General features: G+C 39.6%; 1 protein-coding gene across 1 annotated transcript; it reads right to left on the bottom strand.

The window, feature by feature from the left end:
• Positions 1 to 358: 358 nt before the first annotated feature.
• On the bottom strand, positions 359 to 19,941 carry LOC124253430 (tyrosine-protein phosphatase non-receptor type 9-like). The gene is given in 13 exon segments (XM_046687198.1): positions 359 to 4,584; positions 4,845 to 5,049; positions 5,733 to 5,883; positions 8,230 to 8,308; positions 8,650 to 8,764; positions 8,766 to 8,811; positions 10,133 to 10,821; positions 12,314 to 12,424; positions 14,043 to 14,148; positions 14,459 to 14,583; positions 16,153 to 16,242; positions 16,623 to 16,766; positions 19,828 to 19,941. Coding segments are annotated over 13 exon segments (2,184 nt in total). The 5' UTR covers positions 19,927 to 19,941; the 3' UTR covers positions 359 to 4,360.
• Between the last annotated feature and the right edge of the window lie 2,625 nt (positions 19,942 to 22,566).

Here is a 22,566-nt window from a genome sequence, read left to right as displayed (position 1 = left end):
ACAAGATATACTGCAATATATTGTAATCCAGTAAAAACTGGTGAGTAAAATATTGTTTTCACTACTTCTAAATTTCAGATATAAAAATAATCACAGCCTTCTCCATAATATATGAAAAGAACGCTGGCCATTTCTGCTAGGTTGCCCGATCCTGGGGAACAATGGTTTCATAATGACCAGTTGATACACTGTTAAATGCAGAGCAGGGGAGTATTATATTGTTAATGTTGCCTAGTTACACACATAGGAGTACATGGTAATCCATAGCAGTACTGCTGCAAGGATGATTGTCTCAGCCTAATCCTTGTTACATCAATGTACAGCTGGACTGCAGTTACGCTTCACTGAATATTCTTTCCTTACTTCACATGCTGACATGCACATACATATTTCAACAAACACAGACAGACAAGCTATTGTCAATGGTCACCAAGGGCAGTCAAGTTACTGTTAATGGTTACCCAGGACAATCAGGCTACTGTCAATACTAACTGTGGACAATACAACTACTGTGTATGTTCACCAAGGAAGGACAACCAACTGTCAATGGTCACCAAGGAAGGACAACCAACTGTCAATGGTCACCAAGGAGAATCAAGCTACTATCAATGTTCACCAAGTACAGACAAACTACTGTCAATGGACACCAAGAACAGACAAGCTTCTGTCAATGGTCACCAAGGACAATCAAGCTACTGTCAATGGTCACCAAGGACAAGCAAGCTACTCTCAATGGTCACCAAGGAGAATCAAGCTTCTATCAATGGTCACGAAGAACAGACAAGCTACTATCAATGGTCACCAAGGACAAGCAAGCTAATGTCAATGATCACCAAGGACTGACAACCTACTGCCACTGATAAATGAGGACAATCAAGCTACTGTCAATGGTCACCAAGGACAGACAAGCTACTATTAATAGAAACTGAGGACAATCAAGTTGCTGTCAATGGTCACCAAGGACAGATAAGTTATTGTCTTTGATAAGTGGGAGGTAATGCTGTTAACATAAAGTAAACTATTTATATGGCAGCTTTACATAATATAGCAATATAGCAGATTTATGCCACACAATAAAACACCATTTGCTAATATCAAAATGTAAACATAATTTTTCAATGTCCCCAAAAGCCTGTGTGTAAGATCTCTTTCATTATGCATGATTCTGTAGGGGAAAATCAACGTGACTAAAAAGAGTATGTGTCCGTCTATCAGACCCATTCCGCTAAAAAAACCATGAAATATTTTCTCAATGAAATTTATTCAGTTGTCACGACAACACAATGTAACTGGCAAGTTCTTCACTAATTGTTTTAAAAAACCTCTGTGAATGAAATGACTTGATTGTTTGGCCAACAGGGGAGGGTTGAAGCTTGTGCATTGTTAACATGTGCAGCCCAAATACTTGGGACATCAGTCTGTTATTTCCAGTTACTGTATTTTGAGGGAAGTAGAAATATATTATGAGGAAGGTGAGGCAGGGAAGATGTAGGATGGGGGTGAGCACAAAAAAGTGAAACAGCAAAAAAGGGTGGTTGGGGTCGGGTGTAACTTTAATTTGAACACTGGAGTGGGGGGGTAATCCTGGGGGGTAAATGTTGCATGTATTTTGGGAGTTAAAAACATGTTACTTAACACAGAGGTTGGGTCAGCAAATGACTGGCAAACAAGGATAAGTTGTGCACCGACCTGACAATTGAACCGTATTAGCATGTATGAGTGCCGCCCACTGGTGCTTGCCATTGTTAGCGAAAGGGGCCCCAGGTTGTCCGTGATCAAGTGTAGTGCAACTTGCTACACCGATGTGAGAGTCTTATCAGCAAGGCGTGTGCAGCTACGTACAGAATCAATTTTATCGTCATGCAATGCACGTGAACTAGCCTACATCTGCTCTACCTTTCACAAACCAAATGGGTTTGCTCATTGCCGTGCACCACCTACTTCTCGTAAACGCGTTCTCTGCGCTAGTCCAACTTATCCTTGTTTGCCAGTAGGATACAGTCCTCAATCCCCACCCAACCCAACAAAAATATATGACCAGTCCGTTATATTTGTCCTGTATTTTCCATCCTAATGGCTACCAATTTTAAAATAGTTTTGTTAACCTTGTGGGAAAAGGTTTGGCTTTCTTTTTTTATCAAGGTAACCCAATAGTCTCTTCTGAATGCCCAACCCATGTTCAATAATAATGGAAACAAGACGCATTTAACTATTAAAGTAACAAATATTCAATTTCTCCCTTCCCTTTGATTTACTGTCATTTGTGTGTGGAATTACATCCTGCTGGTGTCATTGTGTTATTGGTCTACACGGTACAGTAAGATATGTTGTGACTATGTGATGAATAAACTAGATAGCATTTTCTTACATCATAAAAATATAAGGTGACCGAGTTATATCAGCCTCTCACTGCAGTGTTTACAGAATGTGATTAATAAAACAGACAGTATTATCTTTACAGCACAAAAATGGAAACAGTGAATTCAGAAATATCAGCTCTTTACATTGAATATAAAATATATGAATAAATGAGTTATGAGTAAACATAACATGTCAATAGGGAAACAGCATGTGACAGCAGTAGATGTGTCAAGACATTCTCATACATAGTCAGTTGTTCCACTAGCAGTGTCTGGTGGTACAGGACAATAAGCATTACAGCCACAATATCACATCAACAAAACATGATGTGCAGACAATGTAACTTTGGGTTCACAGGTTTTAAAGATACAAGCTGACACATAGTGAAGGCAAAATACACTGTGACCTGGGAACATGAAATTGTGTCACCACGCTAACTCACACAAACATGCTATTTATTTTCATGGATCCATGTAAAAAATATGAAATTCATACTTGATGAAGAGTGAGGTGTTACTGAAGTAATCGAACATTTTGGCCGACAACTCACATACACCAACACACTGAAACTGCTGTATACTTACATACAATAAGTTAAGGACCTTATTACTAATACATGTTGGGTGAGGTTTGAAAATGTAAATTGTCAGTGAAACACACTGATCAGACTATAGCCTAAGAACACATAAGTACACACGTCCTTTAAACCAAATGACAAACTAAACTAGCAGATACAGGTACACATATATAAAATAAATAAAATGAGAGTACTATAAAAAAAATATAAAAAGGAGAGTATATTTTTAGGATACAAACATAGTAAAGAGGTTGCCCATCAAAATGAACTTTGAAAACAGCAAAAGAAGTTGATGTCCTCAGACAGATTATCAGTCAAACTAAACAATGATCCAACATTATTGGTCAGTTTCAACAGCCGTCCATCAGCTCACTCTCCAAGTAATCAGCTTTCCATAAACATTTCATGAGACGAATCACTTCTGATTATTATTTCATCCAAACCCCTCATGAGCTGATGCACTGGTCCATGCTTAATAAGCTCAACCAATTAAAGACAACTGATGCAGTGTCCACACCTAAACTGTACCACTTTACAACAGCTGTTTTATGTCCACAGGTAGTGAACCACTTCATGCCAGTTCATGCAATGTCTACATGCATGCTGAACCACTTAATGATAGGTGATACCAAGTCCGCACTTGATAAGTTGAACCACTTCACACCAGATGATTTGACAGTCACTGACCTGTACATCACACTCCACAATTTCCTTAGTGCTCTGTAGATGATTACAACAGTAAAAGAATGAGTTACTAGACTGACAACTTCCAGCTGCAACAACAGTAGGTCCAACCAAAGAAACAAGAGTGAATTGTGACACAAGTTAAAGAGTCTACCCTTGCAGTCAAGCTGTTGGTGCACACGTCATATCCAAAATAAGGTTCAGCTGGCTGTTTGTAAAAGTTTGTGCTGAGTATGCCCTGGCGCAAGTGGTCTTGCACATAGGTTTAGTCTACAGGGTAAATCCCAGCATAATTTGAGTTAGCAACTGCCCTACAAACAGGACAAATGCATAAAGATTGTCATTGGTGTGTATTTTCATATTCTCTTCAATACAAAGCCCATCCGCAGGAAACAATATCAAAGCTGTCCATTCAAAAACCTAATTGTTATTTACACAAAGCCTTCCAAAATGGCAAAAGCACAAAACAATTGGAAGCTTATTTCAAATTGATTCACAGGGACTGGAACACGTGTCTTTTTCTGTTGGGAGAGTCCAACAGAGAGAAGGTGGAAGAGCAGTGTTGACCAGCTGCTACAACACACTCCTCCAGTGAGGGAGAAGAACTTGACGCAGGCCAGAGTCTGCTGGCACACAGCACCAGAGATGCATTGAATCGCACTGCTAGAACAGATAAGCACAGGCCCAGACATAGAATATTGAAAGTTTCGTCATGTAAATCCCACATGCAGATGATGTTCAATCACTCTCGTCACTGTCATCTAGTAGCGCCAAGTCCACTTCTTTTATGAGTCCATTGCGGACAGCGTGCTCAATGATGGCGAGGTGACAGAAGACATACTGGTCAGGCATCTGGATGCTGTAGCAGCGCTGGCTTCGGATGCGTCGCACAGACTCCTGGACATCCACGGTGCCGATATCCTCCAGCCTCCGCAAACAGATGTCTATGGTTATGAATGTTCCTGCAACATCACAAGGTTAAACTTTATTATATACATTTGCAAGTGATTCCACATAATTTCACTGACAAACAAACCAAATATTTTTCTGTAAGCAACTGTAAACTCCTGACTGTGAGGTGTAACAGTTATTGCATTGAAGATGATGGAAAGTGTTTATTGCTGCAGATGTACAAAGCAAAACCAAAGAAATCAGTAGCGGGAGATTATTCCATGTTACATTGCCTGAATCATCCATCATACAAGAAGAGTAGACAACAAACCTGTTCTGCCAATGCCAGCACTGCAGTGAACAACCATGGGTGGGCCTCGAGGGTGTCCCTGCCACCCGCCACCCATGAATTTTGTAGCTTCCTCCTGACATTGTCTTGCATGGAAGAGAAAGTCTAAGAAAGTTGTTGCTGGGGGAACACCATAGTCAGGCCAGCTTGTGAATTGTAGATGAGTTATCTCCCTTGACTCTCCAGTCTGAAAATACAAAACTAAATTATTTCCTGTCTCTTGTTGCCTGTGAGCAAAGAAGTGGGCAGAAGAATCTTTATCCAAGTAGACTGGAATCTGAATGATTTTATGCATGAGTAATTGAATGAGTTGGGTTAAATCCGCTCTTAACTGCTTTCCTGTTACATCCCAACAAGCCAGCTTAATAAGGGAGGATGACCTAGAGCTATGTAGGTCGCAGACACTTACAACATTGACAAAACCCACATGCACTGGTATTGTACTCATAAGGGTTTGAACACAAATCATAGGCTTCTGGAATGTCAAAGAGATGTAACTCCGTACAGCAACTATCGCAACTAAGGCAACTAGGCAACTCTTGCCCCACAGGCTTTTATTAGCTGTGCTGAGATGTTAAATACATTGCCCAAGGCGTCAAGCAACTAGCACATGATACACACCTACAATGGTGTATTGAGCAAGTTAAAGCTTTCTTTGCAGTGAAAAATATTTGTATGGAAATTAAATTGAACTTTTGACCTTAAACCCTCATGATGTGTTGCATCTACGACTGGGCAAGCAGCATGACATGACAAAATGTCTGCAGGAAGTCAGCCTTGGAAGCCAACCAATCAGGAAGCATAATACAACACAGAAATAGGCCCATGAGACAGTTAGATTTTATACCTAGAAAGAAGAATAGAACATACCTTAGTGTTATGCAAGAGAAGCTTAGTTTCAGTGTAGTCTTTGAGTGTATTGATACCATTGTTGTAGACAATAAACTCCTCAAACTGTTCGTCCGTCTGCTCCTCATTGGGCCAGTACTGGCCACATTTCATCCTTTGACGCTCGATAGTCCTGAAACAACAGTTTCAATCATTAACTCAACACCAGAACAGCAGGCCTCATTGACCACTCAAACATGGAACATACAGGTGAGTGAGTGGGTTTAGTTTTATGCCGCATTCAGCAATATTCCAGCTATATGGCGGAAGTCTGTAAATAATCAAGTCTGGACCAGACAATCCAATGATCAACAGCATCAGCATCGATCTACGCAATTGGGATACAATGACATGTCAACCAAGTCAGTGAGTCTGACCACCCGATCCCGTTATTTAAATCGCCTCTTACAACAAGCATTGGTTACTGAAGATCAATCCTAACCCACATCTTCACTGGTTTGGATCATACAAGGAACTCATCCAATACATTCTATATACATTGTATATTCAAATCTGCTTATTGTGAAACAACATCATAACCTGGTCATGGTTCTTGATTTGATCAATGCAGCAAATTCATGAGAATTGGAGATTCTGTTGACATCACAGAAACTGTGCATTTGTCAGGGTTATTGTGCTTACATGGTGACAAGTAGGCTATGGAGGAGGTCTCATGATTTGGGACAGAATAAATATGTAAATACTAAACATTAAAAAACAATCAGTAATTGTAGCTCCATAGTTCTAATCATATTTAACATAAAGTTGTTTGGGAAAAAGGAAAGCTAATTCTGATTCTGGAAAAGGATGTTTTAAAATGTTTATCTAGTTGATATTTCCCATTTTAACAAGAAGACAGTCATCAATATCCCCCTCAACGGCAAACTACTCTTTATGAATATGTCTACTAATTATGATTATGTCAATGTTTTGGAGTGTATACAGCAAAGTGGAAGGAGAGTATTGGAAGGTTTTAAGATCTGCTCCAGAAAGGAGCATTATCACAAAATTCAGTTGAAGCCTAACTTGTTGCCATGGAAAATGCAACAAGATGACATCCTCATAGTCACAGCCTAAGCCATGTTTCCATGGAAACAGCAAACAAGAGTCATCAGAAGATGACATATCCCCCCGGCCCCCACATCTTTGAAAGAACAAATCATCTGACAGTTACTTATAGTCCAGCTTGATTTTAGACTAAGTGCAAATCGTTTCCATGAAAATCATGAAAAACATAAATGACAAAAATCTGCAAATAGCCAAAGGCACCACTTCAAGATCTGCCTAACATATCTGCCAAGTTTTACTAAAAAGATGTTAAGAAGTTTTTGAGCTGTGCTCCGGAAACGAAACCTACCCCTCCCTTCTGAGACTATACATGAATCGTTTCCATGGAAACCGAGAAAAATAAAATGCCAAAAAGATGTAAAGAGTAAAAGGCATCCCTTTGGGATCTGCCTAACATATCTGCCAAGTTTTGCTGAAAGATATTAAGAAGTTTTCGAGTTGTGCTCCGGAAATTAAAACCTACCCCTCCCTTTTGAGACTAAGTCAAAATCGTTTCCATGGAAACCAAGAAAAATACAAATGCCAAAAATCTGTAAAGAGCAAAAGGCACCACTTTGGGATCTGCCTAACATATCTGCCAAGTTCTATAGAAAGATATTGAACAGTTTTCAAGTTGTGCTCCGGAAACGAAACCCACCCCTCCTTTTTTAGACTAAGTCCGAATCGTTTCCATGGAAACCAAGAAAATAATATATCACAAATATCTGTCAATAGCAAGTTTTGCAGAAAAATACTGAACGGTTTCTGAGTTATGCTCCAGAAAAAAGCCCACCCCTCCCTCTAAGACTAAGTACAAAACGTTTCCATGGAAACCGAGAAAAATAAAAATGACAAAAATCTGTAAATAGCAAAAGGCACAACCTTAGGTTCTGTTTGATATATCTACCAATTTTTGTTGAAAAATATTGAATGGTCTTGGAGTTATGCTCCAGAAACAAAATGATTACGGACGGACAGACGGACAAGGCGACGACTATATCCCCCCCCCTCATTACATGCCGGGGTGATAAAAATATGATGAATCCCCTATATATCAGAGAAGAACCTTTTCTCTTTTCAAATGTTTTGCAGTGGTCATAAACTTTTTATAATGCTAATGATTTTTGTAGTTGCATAATTTGTTTCTTTTTAAATCCATCCAAGAATGAAAAGTTTGGTCAATAAAATATATCTCAAGTTTTTCTGATTCTGGCTTTGGTTCAATTGGGTAGGATCTTAAACTGAAAAAGCATGCATCACTCTAACCACTGAGATGGTAGAGTATTCCAAATCCATCATCATGTTACCATGGTATCAGTCGAGTATATTACAATGACAGAGTTCTGCAGGCTGACAGAAACAGAAGCCTTCTTTCCAGCAAACAGTTACTGTGAACATGTGAAACCAAAGGCAAATGACAAGTGTCTCTCACCTTGTTGTCATGACGATCACCTGACACTGGTAATTCCACACCATGGACCAAAAGTCCACAAAGGTTTTGGGTAAAGGACCTGAAAAAGCAAACAGAATAAATATCTATTTCATTGTCATTTCAATTATTCATAACTGACTGTTTCTACTACTCTGACCACTGGTATAGACAATCAAGTACTTGCTATGTTTAAATATACTGATAAAAAGAAATTCAAATTCTGTGTGCGTATGAGTGTGTGTGTGCATGTGCATGTGCGCATGCATGCATGTTCATGATATGTGTAAAGTGTGTGTCACACGCATGTAACAATAACTTTAAGCTGTGACAAATAGCAAATATAAGTGATCAAAATATTTCCGTTATCTTAAGAAAACTGCATTGTTGTGAGCCAAGTGTTTCCTGCCATGGTAAACTCACCCTGTGTACTGATGTAAGAGTTCTTCTGCATGTAACCGTCAACGAAGTTGGCGTTGATGTAATCAGAGGAGGGGTCCGTATCCATAACAGGCAGGACAACACGGCTATGGTCGAAAACACAGCACATCTGTGTAACGATTCTTTGGCAGATTGATGCGAGCTCTGGAACAAGAGTTGTCACTGTTGTACTCTCGGAATGACCAGTATATAACAAAGAGTTAAGCAACAAACATGAACACCTTGATATTTAAAACCATCAAGTATGTGTTTGCACCCAGCAGTCTGTAAACAATGACATAAAGACCAGACAATCAAGTGATTGATACTACAAGCAAGTATCCGTGCCATCGGGGTATAATGACACGTGATCAACCAAGTCATTGGACATGACCACATAACCTATTTAGTCCCCTCTAACAACCAGAACAGTTGTACAGTACACAACCCTGTGCACTTAAAAGAACCCACGAATCCGTTGGTAAATGACCAGATGGTGGCCACATGAATACGTGCAAACACCTAGTTGCGGGTACAGCAACATGCAGTGAACATGGACAAAGTACTGTGACTATGTGTCCCAGTCCTCCCAGCTGTGAATGGGTACCTCGTAAGGATGAGAAAGCCACAATAACTCGGTGCGCCTAGTGGCTGCAAGAGTTGTATACTCCCCAGGGAGTTGAGATTGATAATGCGATGTGCCGTTGAGATTGACATCCAATGATCTAGGGAAAAATACCAGCGCCTTGATCATGCACTAGTGCGTGGATATGTGCGCTATATAAATATCCAACAATAATAATAATAATAACTTGGGACCCACCCCTCATTCCCCACAAAATGTTAGGTCCATACTGATACTCTCACTAACACTACATCTTGACAATGGGTCACTTATGTTAACCTAGTGAAAGCGTCATATGCTGTCTTCAAAGAATCAGCTCGGTCTTTGTCAGCCAAGAAAGTCCGATATTTCATTCAAACCATACTCAAAACCTGAACATGTTGAATGAGTGTGTGTGGTAAGTACAATACATTATAAACTTTAATTCAGTTGTCACTTTCATAAAATCTGAGGGACACTAGTAGCAGGCATATATCACTTCCACATCACTAAGACAACTCGGACAGATTTGAATCCTGGATCTGTATCTGAGCTGAACAAAACCAGTTACTGATCATGAATATTTGGGGGATATTCTTTTTCAAAGGGAAGACTGACCAAATAATCTCAAAAAAATAATTCCAAAAGCCCCTGATCCCTAGCTTTGTTGTTCAGTACATACGCATGATATATGTATCAAGATGAAACACATTAGGGTTCAAATCGAAATTTGAAAATTTAAGGACTATTGATAATATTCCTAATGTTACAAAATAAGGATTCCACGGGCCCCTAGAACAACGAAAAACAAAATGGGAAAGCTTGACAACCACTGGGCGTCCTGTGATCCATCTGAAACAAAACAAGTCAAACGTTACTCACTTTGATGCATTGAATGTTCCCGTGGGTGCCTCCATTTTGATTCTGGCATACTCTGCGAATAATCCCTTCCTCCGCAGTGACTTGACATGCTCCACCAGCTGCTTCAGGTTCATACCGCCCTGATCCGGCATATGGATAGAGTCATCCAGGATGTTGGACCCTGAGGATGGAGGTCGCCGCTTGATCGGCAAATCAGATACTTGCTGATCATTGGGTGAATTATCCAATGTGCTTGAGTCTGAAATTCTCTTCCTGGAATCAGCGTTACTTCTACCATCTGAGGTCCGGCGTTTCTTACCTGACATCAGAATAGAATCAGATTCTTTTTCTATCAACACATCTTTGTTCCCTTCTTGAACATCTTCTCGTTCCTTCTCACGATCCTCATGGTTGTGTTTCTCATTCACTGTCTCCTTGGAGGTCTCTGAGTCCATATCACTGAAGTGTAGATCCATATCACTGGAGAGACTGCGGGTGACAGAGCTCCGAGATTCACCATCTCCCGTGGAGCTGTACGAGCGTTTCCGGCTTATGAAGTAGGAGTCCATGTCTACTGTTTCACTGGTGGCGATCTTATAACACAATTGTAGCCAAGCCTTGTGGCTCGTGGGGATGCTCCCCCCTAGATGTACAGGGATAGAATCTCGGGGTATATACTGGGACAGCTGCGACAAGCTCACGGTGTAAACCTGAAACATAGCAGCAATGTCACCGTCCATACTGAGAGACAGAGCAGAGTTTTACACAGACTTTTAATAATGGGAGTCATGGTGACTCACAATATTTATTTTTGGGAGTCATTTTCAATGTTTGGGAGTCATTAAAATTTTAATATTTCTTTGTGTTAATCACGCTCAGTATGTAACTGTGTATGTCACACCACCAAATGAAACTACAGCATTGTTCAATTCAAACAGCCAGGATTACTGTCTCCTCTGAGTTCTCTGGAACAACCTGACAGTTCTGTAAAAGTCAAACTATCATCGAACAATATAATGTTTTGCTTATCAAATCGATTTTATTGAACTGAATTGTGAGGGCCACCCATAAAACTTGCATTAAGCATGACTAATATGATAATTTTTTGAGAGACGTTTACAAAATTGTTGCGTCAAATACGCAGGAATCATGCGTCATGTAAAACCCTGACAGAGTGAGAGAGATCATTACATCGTGTGCAACTTGACAGAATACTTAAGCTCTCTCTAAGAGGACAATAAAATCAGGTTATTGGTTATGATAAAATAGTACCACAGTGAATACATGCATATTCACCACAGTGAATACATGCATTGGGTAATTATATAGCTTTGGGCATTTATCAATTTGTCAAACAAGACCACCCAAACTCATACAACTGTCAATATGGACCCAGCAAATCAGTGGCTGGGAACACATGGAACTATCTACAGCATGGTGATACCATATCGCTAGTATTTTCGATGTCGAAACAATTTCCAAATACAAACATGTACAGTATCACGAATAATTCTGATTAAAAAATCAGGTGATAGTTGACGACCCATTGGAAACAGATCAACCAACATCTCCATCAACCTCACGAACTGCAGACAGTTATGAGCACTTCTGGTGAAATAACATTTCCACTGCAGAAAAATACATGCCACCTATACTACTATTTACAAAACCATGTCTCATGCCTTTATCTACCTTACCCTACAGTAAGCATTTCCAGATACATGATTCTGAGCTTCAAACTCAGGCTTTACTGCCAAGGGACAATACATATAGTGCCTTGTCACTGCTGGAGATACTGTGTATGTAGAAGGTTATGGGATATCTACTCCCTTCTGAATGACATTGACCTTCAACATCATCTAGTCACATTTGAGAACACTTCATGTTGGAACCTATGGTTGAGTTATAGATGAGTAGTTTCCATACCATACTAACAATACAAATCAACACAGGGGGCTACATAATAATCAGGCAAGTCACACATTACTAGTATATATGTTCTTTTTCCCGCATAGTATGATCGTTTTAACACATTGTATGTTTTCTAAACAACAACAGGCATGCAACTTGATCTAAAACAACTATGTGCTCGACATAAGACATGGACTCCAAGGAATATATTCCAATAATCCTTTGGCAACCCTTAACATCAAACAAAGTGATTCAGTTAACAGTAACTCTCAAAAGGTGGCACACACTTACCCTGTCACGTAACTTCTCTCTGACAAACAGTCTGAGGATCTTGAACGGAGCCTTGAACCACAGCGGCGCTGTGACAATGAGGACTTTCTTCAATCTGGCTGGGTAACCACCCTGAAAACATCAAAGGATCAACAGTCATAACACTGAATTCCTACATCAGTCCCAACACAAATATATGTGCCACAGAGCACAACTATATCTGCAGGAAAAGTGAGTGAATGAGTTGGGTTTTACGCCGCACTCAGCAATATTCCAGCTATATGGTGGCGGTCTGTAAATAATCGAGTCTGGACCAGACAATCCAGTGATCAACAGCATGAGCAATTGGGAACCGATGACATGTGTCAACCAAGTCAGTGAGCCTGACCACCCGATCCCTTTTGTTGCCTCTTCGACATGCATAGTGTGGGTTGCTGAAGACCTATTCTACCTTGGATCTTCACGGGTCCTCAGGGATGGAAATAACCCATTGCCCGACGTCCGAGTGACTTTACATGTGCCACTGTACCGGAGTACACTATCAATTTTAAAGTTATTTCCACCCCTGGTCATGCAGGAAAAGAAAACAGAGTGACTCATATATTACCAGGCATTGTCAATATCAATAACTTGTTTGCCCTTTGGAAGCAATTGTTGGTAATGATTGTAATGATTGTGTGAAGAAATTATTGAATGATACATTTCATTAATATTCGAATGACTAAAGCAAGTGGTCTACTTAATCAGAGAACAAGGACGCTAAAAAACACATCTAACTTCCAGTTCCGCTAGACAAAGATCTAAAAATATCCCATTCAGGGAATTGTAAAAATGACCTTTGTGACCAAAGGAATGACTCACACTAGCCAATGAGAAAATCAGTATTCTCAACGTTTATGCCACAAGTTTCAAACAGATGACTTCCAATTCCAGACATACTTTAAACAATATTTTGACAAGGCTTTCTATTCACATTTCTATTTGCAAACTGAACATTCTAGGTTGTCTAATAGATGACCAAGTTGGTATGGGAGTTCAACTGTCACTTTCCCAATCCAGTAAGCACCATTTTGATTGGTGTGATGAAGGGTTGAACTGACAAACAACTGGATGTCAACAGCTCATTGTTAAGCACTAGCAAGACAGAGAACCCTGATCCCATTTGTACAGATTCTGTAGCTTATTTGGAGAACAGGTAGACGAGAAACAGAAGTAAATACATGTATACTTTCAATATACATTACCATGTAATCGGTGTATGTAAAGCTTGTTTTGTCAACATAGTCATGCAGTCACAATGGTGAATTTGTACATATGTATTTAAAAAAATAGAAAAGCAGCACTTTTCAGTTGGCTTGTTTCCACTTTCATGTTTTTCATTGAATCACAAACTAATCACTGAACAACATCAGAACTTTAAGAAGCTACTGGAAAGCAGACGGCCAAAACTCCAGAACCAATCAGGTACATTGAATGCATTTCCACCATGACACTACACAAAGCTTCTAATTGATTCATAATTCAAATCTTATCAGTTCATTGACCAATTAATTCTAAAGCTAGATTTATCCATTGAAGTAAGTTCTCTCCAAATGAAAACTTGACTGTTGGCTTGGATACAGAGATGCCTGAAAGTTCCAAGTCTAACTGCCAACTATGTGTACCACACCCCCATAAATCTGCATATAATATGTTCAATAGTCTATAAAACGTTTCAGCTGTAGCCCTTGTTTGTTTGTTGTGCTCCTACCTTCAATAGGTTGAGAATCTTGATGCTTAGCTCATAGTCAAAGTTAGCATACTTTGAGTCTGTCATGTCATAGACAAACACCAGGCCATGGCGCTGAGTCTCCAGGCTGATACAAACAGAAACATCATTAGCACATCAGGCAATAGCATCATGAGAACACCATAAACAAACATGTCATGAGAACACCATGACAATACATCACCTGACAACATTTCTGACTAGATACCAGTATTTAAACTGTTTACTTGTATGAAGACAGTGAGTCTAGGGCTACACTAGCCCCATTCCAGTAAGGATTTTAAATGACATACATAACTGATGCAGAATCAGGAATGAAGTCTAATATCCTTGTTTGTTTGAGTAGAGCTGCTGAGAATCTTGATACCTGTATATTGGTATTTACAGCAGGGACCTACCTGTGTAGAGCAGCATCCAGCTGGTAGATGAGACCTTTCAGGACAATCTGGTGGGTTGTCTTGGGGGGTTGATGGTTCCGAGCTGTGAACAATGCGAGGGCGGCTCCACTGTTGTCTCGACCATTCTGTACACACACAATGACATGTCACACAGGATTACGGGATACACAGGATAATGCCACATTCAAGATAATATAAAACACAGGATAATGAAAGGCACAGGATAATGTGACACACAAGATAGTGTGACACACAGGATAATGTGACACACAAGATAGTGTGACACACAGGATAATGTGACACACAAGATAGTGTGACACAGGATATTGTGACACACAAGATAGTGTGACAAGATGTGACACACAAGATAGTGTGACACACAGGATAATGTGACACACAAGATAGTGTGACACACAGGATATTGTGACACACAGATATTGTGACACACAGGATAATGTGACACACAAGATAATGTGACACAAGATAGTGTGACAAGATGTGACACACAAGATGACGTGACACACAAGATAGTGTGACACACAGGATAATGTGACACACAAGATAGTGTGACACACAGGATATTGTGACACACAAGATAATGTGACACACAAGATAATGTGACACAAGATAGTGTGACAAGATGTGACACACAAGATAGTGTGACACACAGGATAATGTGACACACAGGATATTGTGACACACAAGATAGTGTGACAAACATAATGCAACACAAAGCATATAAGTGATGCACAAGATAACGCGACAAATATTACAATGAAACACATGGGATAATATGACACACAGGACGAACTGACACTGAGGATAATGAGACACTTGTGATAATTGAAGCACAGGATAATGTGGCACACAGGATAACATGCCCTATCACACAAGTTAACATGGAAAAGAAGATACCCACAATACTCATAGAATATAAAATGCCACTGACTAAATACGGGCAGAAATCTCCAAAGTTATGTAGGCCAGAGATATTTACCACTTCTGTGAAACTCAGGGACTATTTGCTGCCAAACCACTCATCTCACACTATGATTCAAACTAACAATAGGTAAATCATCACATAGAAAACTGCAATAAAACAGAAGATGTCTTGTACAAGGAACAAGTTTCACAAAGCAATTGACTAGACCTGGGTCACTAAATTGTTGGGATTTCACAATTGAGCAGGAAGTTAGGTAAATGTGTCTTCCGCTATTGTTGCATGCCATGAGCACATTAATAAAATGCTAAAAATAAACACCTGTATGAAATGGTATTAACCAGGTGTGCGAACTGGTTTCAATCACAAGTAGTGCATAGGATATTCATAAAGACAGCTCCAATGGATATAACTCTATGGGCTTCGTTTGAAATAATGTAGAGGTAGAGGGTGTGAGAGTCGAATTAATGCAATGTTGCATTAATTCATTCCGGACATTTTTAATTTGATATTGAAATCTAAAATATATGGTAGCTTCTCCGAGGGATGATAGTTAATATTATTGAGAGAAATGCATTATTTATATTTAGAGAAGTGTGGTGTAACATAGTGCCTTTAAGTGAACATAAAATGACATCACATGGCACCAGAGACAAAGCCTATGACTAATAATGAAGAGGGCACATAACCACTCTACACAGCCTACAGCACATGAAAACACCAATCATAGTACAGAGTAATTGTGTACACTCACCAAGATTGTAAACTTTTCAGTGGCTATTTCTCTCTGCAAGTACTTATCACTGGGGTCAATATTCAGCAGGTCTTCTCTTTCTCTTACACCCTGCCAAATGCAAAACATAAGTTACTTTCTAACCACAATGACATAAAAACGTCAATTAAGTTATGAACATACTTACTGGTCCTACCATGAACTAATCCAGGGGAAACAATGTATTTTCCTACCCATGCTTCTACAGGAACAGTCCGGAATGACAAATATTTTATATCGTCTGATTACGTGATGCTATGGCATTCAACAATGAAGAATTAACCCTCCTATTATGGTAATCTAGACTAAGGAAGCTTCCCTGATTCTCCTGAAAGTAAACAAGGAAGTACAAGTGTAACACTTGGTCAGAACCTGACTGAAACCAGGCGACAGGGAAGTACCCCAACCCCCTCCTCCCAGCTTGGTGAAACTGCCCATCCTGTTGTACTAACCTCATGAGAGATGAACAAATCGATGGCCCTTTTCAGGTCAAACTTTCTGGCCATAAGAAACTTGACTCCATCATTCCATGTGACCTGCCCCAGCTGTTTGAAGACCCTTTGTCTGTTCACCTCATCCAGGAAGTGCTGCACAACCTGCACAGGAACACCCATATCACTCCAAATGCAACACATTCATTTCTTACATGAGCGCACATGCATGTCACTCAACATCATACATAGCTGAAACACATCTATTACACATGGAATACTTAAGCATTGTTACCCTATATTTATACAATGTTTTTTTATCATTTTTTCTGCATTTACATATAGTTGTGACATTTATACGTTGTTCGACACATATTTAAGTAATTATGTTGACATCTTTAAGTAATGTTGTTGACCACATATTTATACAATGTTGTTGACCACATATCTATACAATGTTGACTACATATTTATACAATGTTGTTGACCACATATTTATACAATGTTGTTGACTACATATTTAAACAATGTTGTTGACCACATATTTATACAATCTTTTTGACTACATATTTATACAATGTTGTTGACTACATATTTATACAATGTTGTTGACCACATATTTATACAACGTTGTTGACTACATATTTATATGTTGTTGACCACATATTTATACAATGTTGTTGACCACATATTTATACAATGTTGTTGACCATATATATATACAATGTTGTTGACTACATATTTATACAATGTTGTTGACCACATATTAATGTAATGTTGTTGACCACATATTATACAATGTTGCTGACCACATATTTATTTTCTGTAATGTTGTTAACCCATATCTATGCAATGTTGTTGACTACATATTAATGTAATTAATTAATGTATTAACTCTGTACGTAGTTATCAGTGTTACCCCAGGTACACACTCTGTAGGTAGTCATCAGTGTTACCCCAGGTACACACTCTGTAGGTAGTCATCAGTGTTACCCCAGGTACACCCTCTGTAGGTAGTCAGAATTACCCCAAGAACACACTCTGTAGGTTGTCATCAGTGTTACCCCAGGTACACAGTGTTACCCCAAGAACACACTCTGTAGGTAGTCAGAATTACCCCAAGAACACACTCTGTAGGTTGTCATCAGTGTTACCCCAGGTACACACTCTGTAGGTAGTCATCAGTGTTACCCCAAGAACACACTCTGTAGGTTGTCATCAGTGTTACCCCAGGTACACACTCTGTAGGTAGTCAGAATTACCCCAAGAACACACTCTGTAGGTAGTCATCAGTGTTACCCCAGGTACACACTCTGTAGGTAGTCAGAATTACCCCAAGAACACACTCTGTAGGTTGTCATCAGTGTTACCCCAGGTACACTTTATAGGTTGTCATCAGTGTTACCCGGGGTACACTTTGTAGGTTGTCATCAGTGTTACCCCAAGAACACACTCTGTAGGTAGTCAGTGTTACCCTAAGAGTGTAGATACCCCAGGTTACACCAAAAGGTTGTCACATTCTGTAGGTAGTCATCAGTGTTACCCCAGGTACACACTCTGTAGGTAGTCATCAGTGTCAACCCAAGAACACCCTCTCTAGGTAGTCATCAGTGTTACCCCAAGAACACACTCTGTAGGTTGTCATCAGTGCTACCCCAGGTACACACTCTGTAGGTAGTCATCAGTGTTACCCCAGGTACACACTCTGTAGGTAGTCAGTGTTACCCCAGGTACACACTCTGTAGGTAGTCGTCAGTGTTACCCCAGGTACACACTCTGTAGGTAGTCATCAGTGTTACCCCAGGTACACACTCTGTAGGTTGTCATCAGTGTTACCCCAGGTACACACTCTCAGTGTTAGGTACACACTGTCATCAGTGTTACCCCAGGTACACATTCTCTGTAGGTAGTCATCAGTGTCAACCCAAGAACACCCTCTCTAGGTAGTCATCAGTGTTACCCCAAGAACACACTCAGTAGGTTGTCATCAGTGTTACCCCAGGTACACACTCTGTAGGTAGTCATCAGTGTTACCCCAGGTACACACTCTGTAGGTTGTCATCAGTGTTACCCCAGGTACACACTCTGTAGGTTGTCATCAGTGTTACCCCAGGTACACAATCTGTAGGTAGTCATCAGTGTTACCCCAGGTACACCCTCTGTAGGTTGTCAGAATTACCCCAGGTACACACTCTGTAGGTAGTCATCAGTGTTACCCCAGGTACACCCTCTGTAGGTAGTCATCAGTGTTACCCCAGGTACACACTCTGTAGGTAGTCATCAGTGTTACCCCAGGTACACCAGAATTACCCCAGGTACACCCTCTGTAGGTTGTCATCAGTGTTACCCCAGGTACACACTCTGTAGGTAGTCATCAGTGTTACCCCAGGTACACACTCTGTAGGTAGTTATCAGTGTTACCCCAGGTACACACTCTGTAGGTTGTCATCAGTGTTACCCCAGGTACACACTCTGTAGGTAGTCAGAATTACCCCAAGAACACACTCTGTAGGTTGTCATCAGTGTTACCCCAGGTACACACTCTGTAGGTAGTCATCAGTGTTACCCCAGGTACACCTTCTGTAGGTAGTTATCAGTGTTACCCCAGGTACACACTCTGTAGGTTGTCATCAGTGTTACCCCAGGTACACACTCTGTAGGTAGTCAGAATTACCCCAAGAACACACTCTGTAGGTTGTCATCAGTGTTACCCCAGGTACACACTCTGTAGGTTGTCATCAGTGTTACCCCAGGTACACACTCTGTAGGTTGTCATCACTGTTATCCCAGGTACACTTTATAGGTTGTCATCAGTGTTACCCCAAGAACACACTGTAGGTAGTCAGTGTTATCCTAAGAACCTACTCTGTAGGTAGTCACCAGTGTTACCCCAAGAACACATTCTGTAGGTAGTCATCAGTGTTACCCCAGGTACACACTCTGTAGGTAGTCATCAGTGTCAACCCAAGAACACCCTCTCTAGGTAGTCATCAGTGTTACCCCCAAGAACACACTCTGTAGGTTGTCATCAGTGCTACCCCAGGTACACACTCTGTAGGTTGTCATCAGTGTTACCCCCGGTACACACTCTGTAGGTAGTCAGTGTAACCCCAGGTACACCTTCTGTAGGTAGTCATCAGTGTTACCCTAGGAACACGTTCTGTAGGTAGTCTGAGCAGTTTTGCACACAGGCTATAATCTCCATAAACTAAGTGGGACTACATACCGCACACTGTTCTTCAGCATTTAAGAATGCATCTTCTGTGAACTGCTGATAGGAATCCCCACCACAACACAGAGACAGTCTGTCACACACATAAGTCATACTGATTTAATCTTTACATCAGCATGCATTGACATCCACACTAAACCGTGGCCCAACCATGAGTCATATAGCTGTTTACACTAAGGAAATGAAACCAATCCTGTTGATAATACTGTCCCTTTAGTCCACTTAAAAACTCTAAAACAGAGTTGGGCATGAACCGTATTTTTCAATGCCTGTAACAGAAGGGATCCTAATGAATCAATATAACAATGCATTCAGCTAAACAACACGTAACTCAGATCCATGGTAGATTTGTGGTAGCATGTTAGATCTGGAACATATTTCAATGCCCTCAAATGTATTATACTCACTATTGTAGTATGCCAACAAATGTAATCAGTTTGGTAGAACTTTAGATTTTGTTCAGTTTTTACAACTGGAATCCTTAAACAGACTGTAATGAGAGTACAGGGTGAGTTACATACAATCTTTCTTCATGTTGACATTCTATCAGGCCATGACAAGAAAACACTTGTTTCTGAGGTGAGGTGAGGTGAAAGTGATAGTCAAAACATTTGTGACAATGATTATACGCCATTGTTTTGTCTATAAAACATCATAAAGAAATTCAATGAACAAGACAATTCCTTTAAAAATGTGTGCAAAAATATTTCATGAATTAAATAAATCATTTTTTATCAATACTGTCAGTTTTACTTAGGTTTAAAATACTAAATGTTGATAAAGAAATTGCATATCTGAACGATATGCAAATTATACATTAATACTGAAAGTGTAATCCGCAGAATAGGGTGATTGTGTTTACTCTTATTCAACAGACTTTCACCTCATAGAAATTACCAAATATGTACAACAATGTTGACATATGACATCAGCATCAATGACAGATTTCTCATAAAATGGCGGCTTCGTGGATATGGGTGCCCACAATTTTGTGAGGGAAGGTTTGTCAATAAATGTATGATGTAAGTAATCAGAAACATTCTGACTATCTGCGTATGGTTATTTGTTTTTATTGTTTTCATTGAAAAAGCCAGAAGTGCCGATAGCTGCCTATGTTGTTCTCCATGATTTTGCGTCTGGCATGGCGTCACGCTGCACATACGACAACTTTCACATGAATATATCAAATTACTGTATTGTATCTCTTTTTGATTTTCCACTTCGTGCTACAATACTCTTTCCATGCATATTCTAAAATTATTGAACCCATGCATGCTACCAATGGACAAAATGATGTCTAAAAAATTGAGAAAATGCTGCACAGTATAAAAACTTATTTTTGCTTTGTTTACATTTCTAGCAAGTGCTTTGTTATGAGCACAATGTTTGTTTTCACACCCAATGTTTCGTTTACTTCTAGACACTTGGCATTAGTGACAAAGACCATTTGGAATTTGATTCTAAAATGTATGAGGAACTCAGCAATGCATTTGTCGCAGCTGAATATGAAATATACATAATGTAATAGGCCTCCTATGACTGGCCTTAGCGAAACTTGACTTTGTAAACACTATACAATATGGCGGAAAGCTCACTTTGGCGTTTGTTCATTTTCCAAAACATCCCAATATTATTTTTGAACTTCTATCCTTTGATTAATCTTTTGTGGGTTACGCCCATGCTGCACTGCTTACTATTCAGTATTACTGAGATGTGTTTCTTCACAGCTGTTGAAATGTTTGTTTTTGTGCCAAGGTTTAGCCGTAAAGATTCCATTTTGACAGACGATGGAGAGTAACGCTTACGTGTCTACGTCGGGGAATTGTGGGAAATATTTAGGTGAATCCACGAATTTAATGATAATATTTTCATTAGGACGTCATTAGATAATGATACCCTAATAAGTGTTTGATACAATCGTTTTTAACGTTGCCATTAACTAATGATGCATTAAGGATTTAATGTGTCATTAGGGTTTAATGTTGACATTAGTTAATGAAGCAATGATACAACCGGATCCTGAATGCCATGTGCCAGACAGGGTGACAAGAAGTACCATCTCTTAACATCTTTGATATGATGCTGCCTGGGAAGGAACCACCGACCATTTGCTCTTCACATGTGTTTCAGATAACATGGAGGAAATGTATATGAAATACATGGATTGACAGGAAGATTTTGGTTACATAATTCTTTTAGATAATATTTTTAAACATATGGGTTTTTTTAGAAGTGATGTTAGTTTTGCAATGTAACTCGAATGTTATGTTGAAATAGCAGTTACATGTTGACACATAACTTTCCCCAAATATGTGTAACAACTATTTACTGGTCCCCCATATATGTGTAACAACTATTTACTGGTCCCCCATATATGTGTAACAACTATTTACTGGTCCCCCATATATGTGTAACAACTATTTACTGGTCCCCCATATATGTGTAACAACTATTTACTGGTCCCCCATATATGTGTAACAACTATTTACTGGTCCCCCATATATGTCTAACGACTATTTACTGGTCCCCCATATATGTGTAACAACTATTTACTGGTCCCCCATATATGTGTAACAACTATTTACTGGTCCCCCATATATGTGTAACGACTATTTACTGGTCAAATAAACATATGATAAAACAGAAAACCAAACATGTAGCACTGACTTAGTTAAGCCATTACTACAGTCGGAAACACAGACAGAGTATAATCGGGACATAGTTGAAGATACA

This window comes from Haliotis rubra, unplaced genomic scaffold (assembly GCF_003918875.1).
Source record: "Haliotis rubra isolate DU_JTF1 unplaced genomic scaffold, ASM391887v1 Scf54, whole genome shotgun sequence".
In the NCBI taxonomy this organism is placed as follows: Eukaryota; Metazoa; Mollusca; class Gastropoda; order Lepetellida; family Haliotidae; genus Haliotis; species Haliotis rubra.
The sequence above is the reverse complement of the archived record's forward strand: the minus strand, read 5'-3'. Positions and strand labels throughout refer to the sequence as shown.